The 16,328-nt window shown below is 44.1% G+C and overlaps 1 protein-coding gene across 1 annotated transcript; it reads right to left on the bottom strand.

Moving 5' to 3' along the window:
• Positions 1 to 2,385: 2,385 nt before the first annotated feature.
• On the bottom strand, positions 2,386 to 11,148 carry bmp4 (bone morphogenetic protein 4). The gene is made up of 4 exons (XM_053435400.1): positions 11,130 to 11,148; positions 6,939 to 7,061; positions 5,961 to 6,325; positions 2,386 to 3,758 (listed from the first exon to the last, which is right to left on the bottom strand). The coding sequence occupies exons 3-4, from the start codon at positions 6,316 to 6,318 to the stop codon at positions 2,905 to 2,907; spliced, it is 1,212 nt and encodes a 403-aa protein (XP_053291375.1). The 5' UTR covers positions 6,319 to 6,325; positions 6,939 to 7,061; positions 11,130 to 11,148; the 3' UTR covers positions 2,386 to 2,904.
• Positions 11,149 to 16,328: the final 5,180 nt, after the last annotated feature.

Raw genomic sequence — 16,328 nt, 5'->3', positions numbered from 1 at the left:
TGTGTATGGGATAAAAGAGAGAAAGAAGCATTTCCCACTATCTCTTCATTAGTGGAATAATTGGTTCAGTAATTGATTTGTGGATCACAAGAACTCTTCTAAAGAAACGATGCTGATTATAAATTGTTTTGAGCAAGAAAATAATCCAAACGTTTGCTCTTTCCAGCCCCTTAAATGTAATTGTTGCTTGTTTTTATTTTGTAGCATTTTAAAATTAGTATCACACAAAACAAGGAACTTAACACACTGGGTTTAGGAACTTGTTTACATTTAATAGACTAAAACCGTAAATTCAGGCACAAACCGCAGTGATAAACCTGTGAAAGTCTATCTTTTATGCATAGTTGTTTTTCTGAGATGTTTTTGTGTCACGTGACTTACCTGAAAACCTGAGATGCAAAACACAATCATACATTCATCTCTCTAACATCCGAGGTTAAAAAAATAAAAGGAGGGAAGGGTTTCAGCTCCCACTCACACACGCGGCCGAAGCAAGCGAGGATCATCTTCCTTTGTTCCTGCGGAGAGGTTTACTGTCTATAAACACTCGGCTTTTACGGCGGAACGTCCAAATAAAAAGCTTTTTGAAGAACTTCACCCAGTCAATTAGTCGAGCAGTGTCAATAGACCTGCCGCATAATGACTCACCTGTAATTGCGTGAGAACGAGCACTTACAGGAGACTGAGTGGCACGTCACATAGGCATGACAAAGCCCTCAATCTGTTTTTTAAGCACCCATTCTGTAATTGACCCCCCCCACCCCTCCCTCCCTGCTCCCTTCACACACACACACACACACACACACACACACATTTGTGTTCTGAAGTTGTTAACAATCACGTGGCTGATGACGCTGGATGGAGGATTGGAGGCTGTCCTCCTCCGGGCTCGTCTTGAAGCGCGGCCAGTGGTTAAATGAAAAGACACTCGCTGGACAAGCTGAGCTTAAACTAATGTCCTTCTCCGGGCCCTTTCATTAACATGCGTCCTTTCTTTGTGCGGGGCAGTGGGATAGTGATCGGACAATTACCATAACTGGCTGATGTTATCTCAGCTCGGTTCAGAGGTGAAGATCAGCTGAACTGTTGAAACTGCTGAGAAGACAACCCCCCCCCCCCCACGCACACACACGCCTATTTCTTCCTGCAGCTCCTGCTCCTCTGCCTTCAGCCACTTCAAAATTAAATTCTTCTCCGTCTTCTACTTATGAAGCACCTCTCTCTAATTTCTGACGCTGATAAGTGGGCATCAAAGGGAAGCCCGGCGGCCTGAGGGCGGCCTGAGGGGGCCGCACATGCTCCTGCAGAAAACCTGACCTTTGCATTTAGGAAATCAACTTGTCATTCATAATTTATTTGAGACAACATACTACTTAAATATCTTTGGAGTTGAGCTTTAACATTTCAAAAGAAAATCCTTCGAAAAACACCAATTTGTGTTTTTAAAGTTGTGTTCATGCTTAAAAACTAGAGGATGACGTTTTTTTTTTAATTGAGTTCATATTATGATTTGTTTATATTTTAATAACGTCCAGAAGTTTACCCCTGGGACAAGATGATGTACAGGGCCCCCCTCTGCAGAACAACAATGCAACCCCCCCCCCCCCCCCCCCCCCTTGGCAGTTCAAAGTACTCGCTCTCTCCAAACATTATCATATAATTTGGGCCAGCCGTCAGCTTGTAAATAAGTGATGTAGAAGCCCATTGTGTGTTGGGGCACAGGTTGGAGACAGGCGTCTTTGCTCTGCCGGCATGAGCCGCCGAAGACAAAGGCAGGAGACAGAGCGTCTAACCTTTGATTCTTCTGAGGACTCAGCCGTCTTGTGTCAGGGCAGGACGCATCGGCCACAATCATGCCCCCGATGTGGGGGACGTCAAGAACAATAGAGTCACTCTCCCACAGTCAGGCTCAACAGCCCGCCCCGGCTGCAATTGGATTAGCGAGTGTCCAACCACCACATGCTAGTCAGGTTGACATAAAAGTGAAATATGAGAACAATAAGGCCTTTCGCTCTAAAGGGGGCACACGCTTTGAAATGGACTTGCCTTTCTGTGACAGCTTCTGTAACCGAAAACTGAGAAAATCCATCACAGGGCGATAATTTCCAAAATTAATCTTTCTTTGGTGAAATGTGAATCGTGGAATGGTGAAGAAATGGTGAATAATAAACCAGAGCAGCAGAAAGATTCCTCTGCTCGTATCTTGTGTTTTAGATGAAAGTTGTTTGAAACACATAAAAAGGCCAAAAGTTAACTAAGATAAAGGTGTAGCATTTAAATCCAAATTCATGTTGAAACCAAAACTGAAATTTACTGCCACCTTGTTTACAGACACCCATATATGTCTCAAGGGATGGATTCAAATTAATCAATGCATATTTCAGATCATTTCCCATGTTTCCTTTAAAAAGTGACAATTCCACACAGTGCTCTAATTTAGGCAAATACACAAAGCAGGTATCTTGTGCTGGGTTTGAATGTATTATTGGAAGCAAGTCATGTTTTTATTTTTTTTCTCCAAAAATGTATATAATATGAAAGCAATAAATATTACAAGTAAATAAACTTTACTTTTTAGATTGTTTTTACTATTTTCTCAATAAAAAAACTTATACAATCTAATGTACATTATGAAAAGTTGTACAGCTTTTTATGTTTAAAATAAGGACTCAATTTATTTTTAATATGTAGATATAAATATATATATATATATTTTGTCAAAATATATGATCATATTGTCAAAGAAACAAAAAAAAAGTGAGACAAACATACACCTCAACATAAACGTTATAAATAAGGGTCCAAGTGAACTTTTTTTTTTTTTTGGAGTAAAGACCTTCTGATGCGTCCATGTTGCTTTTTTCAAGTCTCTAGTCCAAGTCCATGTTGCAGACAGTCTGTGTGTTAGCGGCAGCCGCAGCCCTCCACTACCATTTCCTGATAGTTTTTTAGGACCACCTTGTCGTGTTCGTCTAGGTAGAGCATGGAGATGGCGCTGAGCTCTGTTGGCACGCAGCAGGCCTTGGGAATGTTGTTGTTCACAGAGTTCACCAGTGTCTGAACAATGGCGTGGTTGGTTGAGTTCAGATGATCTGCCAGAGGAAAGGGGCATTCCCCGTGGCAGTAATAAGCCTGGTAACCAGGGGGCGCCACTATCCAGTCATTCCAGCCTACGTCGCTAAAGTCCACGTAGAGCGCGTGGCGCCGGCAGTTGCGGTTGCGTTTGCGGCCCCGCTGCTTGGGGCTGCGCTTGGTCCGGCGGGTCAGTGGGTGACCCTTCCCGTCGTGGCCAAAGGTCACCAGGAGGGGGCGCAGCTGCTCCCAGTCCTCGCCGGGCTCCTGGTGTAGCGAGCGGCTGATGCGGACGTGTCGGCCCTGGTGACGCGGCGTTTGGTTGAGGTGCTGCACCTCCACAGCCAGCCCGTAGTTCGGGAGGCGCTCACGAGTCCAGCGCAGCACGGCGGGGCTGACGTCGAAGCTCTCCCATTGTGACGCGTTTTGGCGCACGAGCCGCGTGTCCAAGAGCTGCGTGATGAGCTGCCCGGGCCGCGGGGGCTTCAGCACCTCGTACACGTTTATCCGGTGGAGCCCCTGGTCGTCTGAGAGGGCGTTAGCGACCACCTCGTCAATCTGATGACGGTAGAGCCTGAGTTCGGCGGACGAGAGCAGCTCGTCCTCCGGGATGCTGCTGAGGTTGAACATGAAGCGGAAGGGCGTGGCCTCGCCAAGGTCCTGCTCGTGCACCTTTTCCATGTGCTCTGAAAATGAGGAGGAGGAGGAATGTTAGCTCAAGGGAATAATTGCATAATGTTCAGTGTTGGTAATATCAATGAGAAAAAAAGAAAACTCACAACTTTAACATTAAGACTTTAAACATTGACAGAACCAGCAGATAAAACAATTAAACACGACTCTAAGCTGTGCTAACCTCACATTCTCACACTTCCTTGACGTTTTTCACCTGACACAAAAAGGACGCACTTTTCCCCGGCCTCTGCAGTCCTCAACAATATAAATACACAGCGTCCACGCTTCCTTATCTATCTCCACGGATTATCCAGCCCTTCTCTCAATGCCTTTCTCCGAGCACTTTGCTGAAACACGCATTACAAGGAGGGTGGTGATTAACGTACCACAGCTACAGTATAAACACAGTGGAGGCTCCCTGCTCCACGCTCAGTCTGCAGATTTCTGGCAAGATCACCATTGTTGGGGAAAGGAATGTTGTGTCTACTATTTTCCTGCTCAATCCACCCCTGTTATTTCACACCCAGGCTCTAATCTTACCCAGGTGGTTCTCATTATTAAAACCTGCTGTGTTTTTGATTAGCTCCGCAGTTTGTTCACTTAAGACATTTATCATTTTCATCGTGAATAATCATTAAGGGGTCAGACAATACAGTAGAATCTCATTTATCCCAAGCCCATGGAGAGGGGGGGGGGGGGGGGGGGGGTTCGGCTGATTCAAACGTTTTTGTACGCGTTAACCTTCTCATGTGCTTCGTCGCTTTAATTCATGAATTTGACAAAACGAGGACACGTCTCCTGTTACACCCAGAGAATAAAAATACACTTTTCTTGTGGAATTCTGAATTAGTAGGTGCATGTTTTACCGTCCCTGTAAACACGTCTCCTCACCAAAAGTGCCCGTCTGCTGCAGACTGTAATACCTCACTGTGTTCTGGACAGATCGGCCAACTGAATCACACTATCGCACAATGGTGCTCCCATGAAAGCAAGCACTCCTACTCAAAAGACCTCAAAGCGTATTATTAACATAGTTTAGCAGAGGAGAAGGAGGGTAAATGCCTGCAGAGAGCAGTCGGAACACGCACACACACACACACACACACACACACACATTCTAACACACACACACACACACACAGACACAAACACACACGCACATGCATGTATGCACGTACACATTGCATCACAGGCACAAGTTCCTCCTCCAGCGGCGGTGCTCTTTCTTCCTCTCCTGCCTTGGTACGTTGCCGTGTTGGTGTGTGTTGCCACGAGCAGTGTGTTTGACAAGGCCCATTAAGGCTGACTCATCCCTCCTTCCTCACTCCTCCCCCCTAAGGGTGGACATGTTCTGGAGCCCCCCCCCCGGTTCTCTCAGTTCACTACTCCACAAGGTCACTCGCTAACTTTCAGGTCCGGTTCTCCCTGCCGACGTTTTTTTTTAAGCGTTTGCCCGACGCGCTCCAGTCTGGCTTTTCAACCTCAACGTACATTTAGCAGATCAGTCAACCTGGAGTTTCTCCGGACCCAATTGAAACGTCTGCAGCTGTCGCTAAAACTAAGCAGATCCAAGTCACAATAAACAGAAACCCTTCTAACATTCCAGCCTTTCTATCGCACCAGCTCCTGAGACTGTTTTTCCATCTCTCCCGAGAGCTGCAGCGTCTGCTCTCAGCACCCACATTGTTGGCAGTAGGGGCTTTATTTAGAAGGCTGCAAGAGTAGCATTAAAGATAATTGCACGTTGAGGAAGGTCCCTCTAAAAGAGCCCTCCACATAAACTGGAGACTTGAGACATGAGAGAGGAGCACACTCCAACTCCAGGCCAAGACTGCAGCTTTTTTAAGCCATGTTCGGTTGGGTGGGGTGAGAAGTGCAAGTCAGTAATATGGAGGCATGCTTTTCTTTCAGCTGCTAACCAAACACACAGAGTTTTGTCAAATGAGGCTCTTGAGAGCTTGTCTGGCAGATTTTTGTTGCCCCTCTTTAGACAGTGTGCGGTGACCACATCCTCAGATTCCTTGGTTATGGTGCGATGGGTGGAGCTGCCTTGTGATTCGAGGGATGTAGGAAATGTTTTTTTAATCCTGAAAACTTACCAGTTGTCAACCATGCTGATGAAATATAATGCTAGTAAAATTGCCCGGAAACTGTGACCTTGGTTCTGGTGAAATGTTTCTGCCACATGCATCCTCCTTTTCGTTTCTCCTTACCTTCATGGTGGAAGCCCCTCACAGTGTTGGCCCGGCTGGCTGACCTCTCTGGGTACTCAAAAGCGATGTCATGCCCGCCAGCCTCCTCGGCCTCCCCCGACTGCAGGCGGTAGAGGTCCAGCAGGTAGCGGGGCACCGTGGTCGAGCGGCTGGGCCGCGGCCGCCTCTTGAGGCCGAACATGTGCAGCAGCGTGGCCTCGAAGTCCCGCAGCAGTTCATGGCTCTGAGAGGCCGAACGACCCTGCAGGCCCGGTACTTTCTTTTTCCCTTCTTCAGGTATCAGACTAGCATGGTTGCTCTCTCCCAGCAGGACTTGGCATATTAAAATGACCATCAGCATTCGATTACCAGGAATCATGATGTCTCTGGGGGGGAACAGCAGATGGCAGAGGGAATTATTAGGAGAGAGCTGGAAAGAGCAAAGACCAAGAAAACACAACAAGGGACCAGGAAAGGAGAGAAGGCCTTGGTTTCCACTGACAGAAAATATTTGTTTGTTTTTTGGCTTTTCCTCCCTTTCTACGCCATCCCCTCTGTCCTTGCTGAAGGCAGCTCTGAATGGTTTTAATGGTTTAATGGTCAACCTTGTTTAAACGGTCCCTGATCAGATCGCCCACTGTCTTCACAGGTAAACAGCCAGTTCAAGAACCCAGCTTTTTTAGAATTTAAGCCGTTCCTATTCACTCCCTCCCTTCCCCCCTCATCTACTCCCTCCTCCACCGTGATTAGACAAATAAAAGCGGCAGCCCTGGGGTCAGAGCAAATTCTTAGCTCGATAAGGAGCCTCGTCCCCTCTCAGTCTGCTCCAGCCAGCCATGGGGCAAACCTTGGGCTATTTAACTGAAAAGGCTCTTCCTCATGCGTATACATTATTAAAGTCCTGTTGAACGCCACATAAATCAATTACGAGTTGGACAGAGTGAGAGAGGGGGAAAACGTGAGATACTGAAATTGAAATGAAAAGGTCCACTTACTTACCGACAGAAAATAAAGCATGGGAAAACAGTCCATGTTTGTTGGGAGCGGGCGATGGACACGTTTTTCCAGGAAATGTTAGGTGGTGTTGGGCGGCTGCAGGAGAACGTTGGAGTGACCCTGTTCCTGAAAGACACAGACGAAAACACACATGAGGAGAAGGCAACGGCAAACACGTCAGGCGAGAAGTCAGAGAAATGCACGTATATATGTCAGTGTGTGTTTAAGTGGGCAAGAGAGAGACCCGGCGTCTCTTTAAAGCTTATCATTTTGGCTCATGGGCTAAGCTAGCTATTTACTGTGGCTGGAATGTAAGGAGGTATGTGCCACAACACAGAGAGCAGATCCCCAACGCCTCCAGAAAACACTAGTTCAGAAAGTAAGAAGAAACCTTCAATGAGAGAGAGAGAGAGAGAGAGACAGAGAAAGAAGAAAAACATCAGATAACAGCCGGATTCAACGGAGAAAAAAAATCCCTGAAGCAACCCTCTCATGTTCACACACAAAGACCAAAGAGCTGATAACACCACTTTGATCAGGAGTGGTAAAAATCCATACCCAGAACATGAGGGCGGCGAGCGTTCAAGAACCCCGACTGCAAGTGAACTCGCCAAACCTTCCTCCGTCCAAAACAAATGAGATCAGCTTTTCTCCCGTTTAAATAGATGCATCTCGAAAGGGCCTCATCTCCTGGTAACGCTCCCCCACTCGAGGGATCAAACAGGTTGTAGTGACGCTGATGACAGGCCTCCTGCTCTTTGACACCACTGTCATCAGTGGGAGAGTCGAACGCTCAGCGCTGGAGTATGTGCGGCGTGTTGCAAGAGGGGAAATATGTCTCTAATGAAGCCACACAATCCAGGTTTGAGCACCAGAAGAAAAACACGTGGGTTTTTTTTAAGGAGCAGGATCTCCAAATAAAAAAACGTTAAAAAATCATTCTGTATAAACCAAAAAGATCATTCAAAGACTTTAACAGCTCCCCCGCCTGCTCCTCTCTCGGATTTAACAAGCGCTGCAGTGTGGCTGCAATGATTCAATTCCTCTACACGTCATTGAAATGTGTTAAACACTGCTGACTCACACTAATAAAATTACCGAATTTCTGACACCAGTCACCACCACCACAACAGCGGCACCACGGAGCAGACATTTTAACTCTGGAGCGATGCCGGGCTTTGGTCATCGCTTGGAGCCTGTTCCTGCTGGAGAGCGCCCAAGCATTACTACACAGTGAGGATGCACATTAACACTGTGTGTGTGTGAGTGTGTTTAATATACGTTTTGTGTATTTGAGTGTGTGCGAGCAATGCCGGGCATGGTATCTTTGTGATTATCTCGGCCCCTGCACGGCTCACTGTACACGCAATCAAGGATCTTTTCCCTAACAGCATTAGACTTTGACCTCCGATTGACCCCCCCCACCCCCTTTTCTTCCTCCGCGGTCATGACACTAGATCCCAGTGTGTGCGAGGAGAAGGTGAAGTGCGGTGCGTGTGTGCATGAGCTAAACGACGTGCACGCGCGGCTGTCTGTATGCACGCACAAGTGGGTGCCACCGCTTGCATGTTTGTGAGAACTGTGGCAAAGAGAGAGAGAGGAGGGTTCAGAACATGATCAGCTCTATTACCCAAGGGGTGGAGGGTTGGTAATGTGTGTGTGTGTGTGTGTGAGTGTGTGTGAGAGAGAGAGAGAGTGAATGTGTGTGAGTGCACATCTCTGACAACAAATGTTCATTGTCCAGAGAGGGCCTCTCCCATGATTACAGGGATTCATAGTACTCAAAAACACTGACCATACAGAACATCTTGTAACTGTAACCAGCCACTGACAAAGCTGCGGGCTGAAACGGACAGACACTCAAAAGTGGTGCGATGATGATGAAAGAAAAATGCGAGGCAGGCGGGGAGCGACTTTCAACTCTGGGAAAAAGTTATCGCGTTCATGTTCGAGTGGCGTGTTTCCACCAGGGGCGATTGGGATAAAAAAGAACTCAATGCGTTTTCCACCACAGAAGTTTGGATTCACATTTACTCCTCATGCAGCGAGAGCACCAACAAATAATTTACTTCAAGATTTTCACAACAATGTCCGAAGTTTCACATTCAGACAGACAGAAACTTTTTCCAAAAACAAACGCAGGCCCGGGGAGCAATTAGGCCGCAGCAGTCAACTGCCCTTGGCTTTGCTCGGTCCCCCTTGGCCTCTCTCTCCCTCCCTGACCACAGATAATGTGATCAGACTCTGCACATGGCTCTTCAGATGTGTTTCATGAGGAATTTGACAGTGATGGTGGGAGGGAAGACGAGAGGGAGGGAGGAAGAGGAGGGAGGGCAACAGGTTACCGCTGGAACAGCAAAATCTATGGCCTGAATCTTTTCTTTCTTTCTTTTTTATCATTAAAACAACAGTGAATCAGTTCAGCAACCTGTTTATAGTCATGGGAGTTTTGTTCTGATCAAAGCTAATGCTGCTTTAGATTGTTTACAATTCATTATAATATTGTGTATCTATGATTCCAACAGTTAATCCATATAAATGAAATAAGAAATTATAGAATTTAAACACTATCCCTTTTACCAAATTCATTTGAATGGTCTTCCTGGTAATATCTGGCTTGTGACTGAAGGTTACAGGAGTTTAAATAATAACTAAGGCTTCACGCAATAGGATCCAACAAAGTGCAATATCCTCATGTCTGTTGAAAGAAATAAACCAGGAACCTGCAATGTGTGTTGTTGTTGAGTAGTGGTTTGGGGTTTTATTAGCTCCCAGTGAGCACTTCAGCAGGAAGAACATTCACAGTCAGTGAGATCACTGAGAGCAGGTTAATGGTTTTTGTTTAAGCTGTGGTGTTGTGTGAAAGAAAACATCTCAGACACAAATGAAGAGGTTCAGTATTTCATTACTTCAAGGAGAAATTGAAACACAACCAGGAAAAAAATCTACTTCAAATGCTTCCATATAATTTGTCTTCGAGGTTTAAAGTGTTAAAAAAAATACAAATCTGAAATCTGATAATATCCGGTGACTTCATCAACAAAGAGTCAACTCCCGAGCTATATTTTCCGGAAACCTCAAAAGGAAATTGTAGCCAACTCTTTGCCAGGCACATTAATGAAAAAAGTGAATAAATAGCTATTTGTAATTTTAAGAAAATTATAAATAGATGCATTTCCATTCAAACTGTGATAAGCCCGTTCCCCTGCACGATGGAGGAGAAATGTGAGATGAAAAGTAAAAGGTGTGTGCCAAGGACGCCATGCGCCCGCAGGCCGCAAACTGTTCCCCGTGCTGCTGCTGCGCGACGGGATGAAATGACACAATTTCACTCCGTAATCGTTTGTTACGAGCAGGTGTAAACATGTGAGACCTGCTTTTCCATTGTCGCTTCCCAATTATCAACCGGTTTCAACTCTACTGTAACGTTATACCTCTGTAATGTGTTGGCACTGGACGCTTCTTTTTTTTCTCGTTGGTGCAGACTTCGTCATACTTGGACCGAACTGTGCCTTTTTGTCAGTGACGCATGAATTGTTGTTGACCTGTTTGAGAAGCGGGATTTAATTTCAAAATTTAAAATAAACTCAAAGAAGTAAATGTTTTGTTTTTTTCGCGTCCAGGCTGAAATTCTGGGCTGTGCCAGCTCCCCCATCTTTAACTTTTTACGCGTAAAACCAACCGGGATGACGCGCGGCGGACACAGGTGTTAATCACAAAGAATCTCAGCGGAAAGTTCAGGAAAACGTTCAAATCTGCACAGTTGAAATATTTCAAAGGTATTTAAGGGAAAACAAACGCGGAGAAACCGAAAGCTCAGTCTGGAAATGACCTCACTTGCTGCTCAACTCTCCTGCACAAAAAAGCTAACCCTAACCCTAACCTGTTTGAGCTCCACCAGGATCGCTGCGCTATTCAACCCCCCCCCCCCCCCCAAATGAATCCTTCCTTTCACTTCACCCCTCTCCCTCTGTCAGTGTGAGATTATTATGGGATTGTAAGATTCTATATTTATACAGCTCTCGGTAAAGTCGCCAAAACACCAAAACCAGTGGCACAGTCACAAACTGTCAACGGCGATTCCTCCTGCTCGCGTTATTCAACAGGTTCGGTTCCATTTAAAAGCTCCGGTGTCTGGATCGTTGATGTGTGTGGGTGTGTAGCGGTGTGTAGGGGGGGAGGATGAGCGCTTACCATCAGTAAGAGGTCCAGGTATCCTCCAGCGGAGTGAATAATAACGAAAAGGCGAGGTGGAGAAAAGCAGGCACGTCCAGGCGCAACGCCGAAAAATGAGCCTCAAGTGGGAAGTTTGGTGCCTTTTTGGCTCATTAATCCGTTTTAAGCGCACAGGAGCGGACCCGGGGGTCGGAGCGTGGAGAGGCCGGGGCGCACGGGCTCTGCGGCGGGGGTTTTCCTATCCGTCCTCCGGTACGGTTCGTGAGAGGGGCCGGCGGTGCGCAGAGCGAGGGGGAAACTTGTCAAATGATCCAGCATCTATGGCTCCTTCCAGTTTTTATCCCTCCCTGCCTCCTCCCTCCCTCTCTCCATCCCTCCCTCCATCCCAGACCCCCACCTCCCTCATCTGTCTCAAACACCTTGGATAACCCCCCCTTCCCGTCTCTCCTCCTCCTCCACCTCCTCGTTGCGCGTTAAGTTTTTTTTTCTCTTTTGCATTATTATGTGAAACTTCGCCACTTTGCATCTAAATGCCGGGACGCAGACAGTAAACTGAGTGAGAAGGAGACGCGTCTAGCTGCAGATGACAACAATTGGTCTATGAGGAGAACTGGAGCTGGATTTATTGGCCACAGTGGTGATCGAAATGGAAGAAAGTCAACTTTAAAACTTATTTCACTGATGAACAAGGAAATCAGACTAATAAATATGTCAAATATCAAGTCAAACTAATGTTCCCTGTGCGGTTTGTTGTATTTCTTTCCTTCTTTTTAGTTTAACATTAATCACACCCGCTCAAAGTTCTCTCTCAGACATTAATCCATCCTCCCCCTGAAGTAAAACACAATCCTAAACTGGTCATTTTTTATCAGAATATGTTTTATTTTTCTTAATTTCTCCTTCAGCAGTTATATTGAGATTTATTACCTTCATGGCCCATCGAGAGGTCACCTAGAGCGGTAACAGAGCCCTTAATAGTTTATACTGTCATTCATATAAATACAGAACACAATGAAGTATGTTGTACTTTAACACAATCTAAATATAATCACGTTTGTACACTTATTTTTCGGGAAGACATTGTAGATAGTTATTTGTCCTTTAACTCAACAGCGTCTTTTTTAATCAACTTTATTTGGTTACACTTATTTATAGGGAACATGTGTCATTATATATATTGTTAACAAATCGTTTCACAAACAGTTTTGGTAATCACCTTTAAGAAGGTTTGTTCATTTATTTGTCTTTCAATATAACGGCTTCTTCTTTAAATTCAACTTTACATGGTTACACTTATATTTATGGAACACATTGAAGATAAAGACGTAGACATAGTGTTAACAAACCTTCAGACTTGTAAAAGTCATATAAGTAGTTTTTTTGACAACTCAGCAGTGAGGGAAATTAATGTACAGAATATTCACCTAACAACTTGAGCTTAAAGTCTTTCATTATGTTCATTAGTGGGTAAAACAAAGGGGTGAAAAACGGATCTAGTGGATCCTCTTCAGTGGTGGAGTGTGAATCTGTGTCCTGCACCAAAAGATCTCATTAGAGCATCATCTGAGCAATCTGAGACCAATCACATCAAATGCTGCACTAAAGCACATGGACAGATTTGTCCTCGTAATACGCAGCTGCAATAGAATCCACGTTTTATTATGACTTTCAAAATTCATTAATTTCATTCAATATAATCCCCACAGATGTTCACTCACTGCCTTTGCCAATGTAGTTTATCCAGAGCTGGCAACAGGTAACCGCTGTGGATGGCTATTGTTTGAAATGAGCAGCTTTTTGTTGTCTTTACGGGGCAAACTTCATCGAGCTTCAGGGTTCCTGGGAATTTCCGCACACCGATACTGAGACCAGTCCTCGGGACAAACTGCAGAGGTGGATCACTCTCTGGTCCACTGCACATGTGTCATTGTCACAGTCCAGGGATTTGGCCTCAGGTAATGATTGAAAAGTCTGCTGGTTTTGGCTCAGTGAGACAAGTTAAACACACTGAAACTATTAATAATGTTTAATTTCCACATTAAAACAAATTAAATTTCAAACTCAACAACTAGAGTAAGTGCTGCTAGTCTGAGATCTTCAGCTCAGAAATAAAAAAAAAAGAAGGTCAGAGTGATTCTTTAAAGTTTGCTCTGGAGAGAATTCATTTTGTTAATCATTATTGATCTCCTCACTCACCCTGACAGGCTCTGGTTGCACAGTCCTATGCCCCGTTGAGCCCTTCACTGCTGAGCCTTAAGATAAGTACCCATGCAAAAAGGTGCAAATCATTGGCATGTGCGTGGTGTGTGCATCTGTGCGTTCATGTACATGTGTGTGCATGCATGCATGTGTGTGTTTGTGCACGTGTGTGGCTTTAGAAACGTGCTGTATGACTCAGGCCACTTAGTGTCCCTGCACCTTCTCACACATACCATCCGCATGACTCTAGTCGCTGGATCTCAAGCTGTGATTGTCTCATTTCAACACCATTACTAAAACCATTGGTGTTTTGGGGACCTTGTCATGCACAATTTATTTTTCGGTCAGACCTCTCCGGCCTCGCTTTTCATGTTTCCTGTTTTCACTTTCAAGTTCTAATGACTGGGACTAATCATGCTGATGACCTAATGGTGTTTCAGGATATTAGAAATGATCCGGCATTCCTCTTGTCCAGCCAGCGCCTCATGAATTGATATTATTACATAATTGAAGCAATGTTCATCTTGAACGCAGCTGAGGGTCCTTCAACAGCTCTGCAGGTAAACGGGTCATATAATATTTTTTACAATATTACAGTTGTGATTGACTGCTATCAAACCTGCAGCTGTTTTCAAAATTATATTTTTTATTTTAAGTCAGTGGTTTGCAAAATGTTTAATATCGGATAAGATTTATCTGTTTATTTATTTATTTTTTAACCTTCAATCCCTTCAAGTCAAAATTCAATGTGACACAAAAGCACAAAAAGTAGCTGCTCAAGGGAAAAATGTAGTAATACATAAAAAAAAAACAGAATTCAAAATAAACAAACCCAAATAAACCCTCAGTCAGAGTGCATACCTTCATTAATATGTGTATGTGTTTGATTGTTATATTATTGATACCCTGGGAAATCTGTGAAAAATTTTGTAAACTTTAAACCGTCCTATCTCACAATGTTTAAGAAAGTGAAAATAAGTCCTAAACCTGACCCCTGATCCGGATCCACACATAATTTGCCAAAATCCTTCCAGTCATTTGTTTCTAATCGTGCTTACAACAAACAAACCAACCAACCGACCAACAAATAAATGGACTGGTTTTGAAAATATAATCTTCTTGGTGGTAATAATAAAAAAAAAAAAAAAAAAAATATTTCTTCTATAGTTGTGCAATATGTCAGCGAAAAATGAAATCTGCACTTTGATAAGAACACTGCTGTTTTTTATCTTTCAGTTTTGTTACTTGTTAGACCTCATATTACTTCATTTGATTGCACTTTGTTCCCCTAACATGTGTGACGAGACACTGGTGCAGTCTTACACAAACATCACAACAGCACTAACAAACAAACACCAAAATCACTATACAACAAGATGCCTCTGTGACATCACTGAGACATGAGACACCCAGATGCCACGTCGGTGTGTAATCTGCAGATGTGTCAAAGACAATCAGACAAGACCACACCGGCACAACCCGAGACCGCGAGATGCAAAACTGCAGATAAAACTCAAAACTGTCACGGAAACAGAGTTTAAAGACATTTGTTTTGCTCAGATAAGATAAAGATCCACCTGTGCAGTACCAGTGTACCAGTAGAGTGGAAAAAAGAGACGTTTGTATAGTAGCAGAACGGATCGTTCATCAAGTGCGTCACTCGTCAAACGTAAGGGGTGGAGTTTATTTGAGGGAGTTCTTTCATGCAACTTATACTTCTGTACACTACGCCACTTACAAAGGGAATCAAAGTATCATAGAAGTTTCTGCTTTAATGTAAGAAATATTCTGTTTGATTTTGTTTTAAATAAGTTGTAAGCTCATTAGACAAACTGCACCAACACATTTGCTTAACGTTAATGTCCCGATTCACATTAGTTAACAGAAACTGTATATTTTACAAATATGTTTAATGGTTCCAGCAGATTTCCTTTGTTTCTATGTCATTGTTTCTCTGGACCCTGCTGATGGCAGCAGTATAACAGTATACAGTTGATGTTATAAACGTTATATGTAATATTTATATTTCAGTGGTAAATTATCATTATTGAGACTCATGAATATGTTTTAATAACAATGTATCAGCCTGGTTATTTCATGTAAACGAGTCAGGAGTTGAGAAGATTTCTGTGTCACCTCTTAGATATATTTGTATATATGTGGTATTTTTTATAATAACCATCCGCCACTTTGTTTCTCTACTGGATTGTTCTTAATAGTAATGATCTTTTTAGTAATTCTGTGATTGTTACACTGTTTTCTATTATATTAAAAACTTTGGGGCTGCGTTGTCGTCTGTACGGGCAGAAAACAAGATATTTGGAATACGGTGACATAGACACTCACAACCTCTTGCTGATTGGGTCTTTTCAGTCTTGATGTTGCCTTCGCTATTATTAGCCTAAATTTTACTTAACTGACAGATGACCGCAGAGTAGATTGGCTTCCTGCCTTCACTGACACGCGTACACCTACATACAGAAAACGCTGGGCTGGAATTTTGTTCAACGTAGAAGTGTGGATCAGCCCCTCCATTGCACATCCCTACCTCTAATACCGCGGTGTAATAAAGGCGTAACATTCCCACCTTTAACAATAACAGCTGTATAAAACGGGCTTGTGTTGCCGATATATTTTTTATTTCTTTAAAATTCGGGCTAGCGCTGGAGCACCAGAAGTTAGGATGTCCTGTCCTAGGTGTTGACCAGGCTTAGCCCCTTTGAGCCCCCCCAGTTCCGAAGGAGATTACCGACTGCGGGTGGCTTAGACCCGCAGGCAGACATTTCCCTAACTACGATCTGAACGTACGATCCAACAGTGCGATTGTGGTGGCATGTGTCGACAGTAAAAAATAATCTAAAAGTGTCCATTTAAAAATCGTAAAAAGGAAAGTATCTCATGCATCCATCCAACTATAAAGGTATTTCCCACTTTTTGTGTGATGGAAAGGTGACTGCACAAACCTGTGGAAGGTTCACCTGCCCTCACTTTCCTTTGAGCAAACTGAGCACATAGTCG

Source organism: Pleuronectes platessa, chromosome 11 (assembly GCF_947347685.1).
Source record: "Pleuronectes platessa chromosome 11, fPlePla1.1, whole genome shotgun sequence".
In the NCBI taxonomy this organism is placed as follows: Eukaryota; Metazoa; Chordata; class Actinopteri; order Pleuronectiformes; family Pleuronectidae; genus Pleuronectes; species Pleuronectes platessa.
Note: the sequence above shows the minus strand (reverse complement) of the source record. Positions and strands in the feature narration are given on the sequence as shown.

What these genes read in the sequence shown, in the direction of transcription:
- bmp4 (XM_053435400.1), bottom strand. Translation starts at nt 6,318, where the DNA reads ATGATTCCTGGTAATCGAATGCTGATGGTCATTTTAATATGCCAAGTC. An exon ending in GAGGGGCTTCCACCATGAAG is followed by an intron (nt 3,759 to 5,960) that starts GTAAGGAGAAAC and finishes CCTCATTTTCAG; the next exon opens with AGCACATGGAAAAGGTGCAC.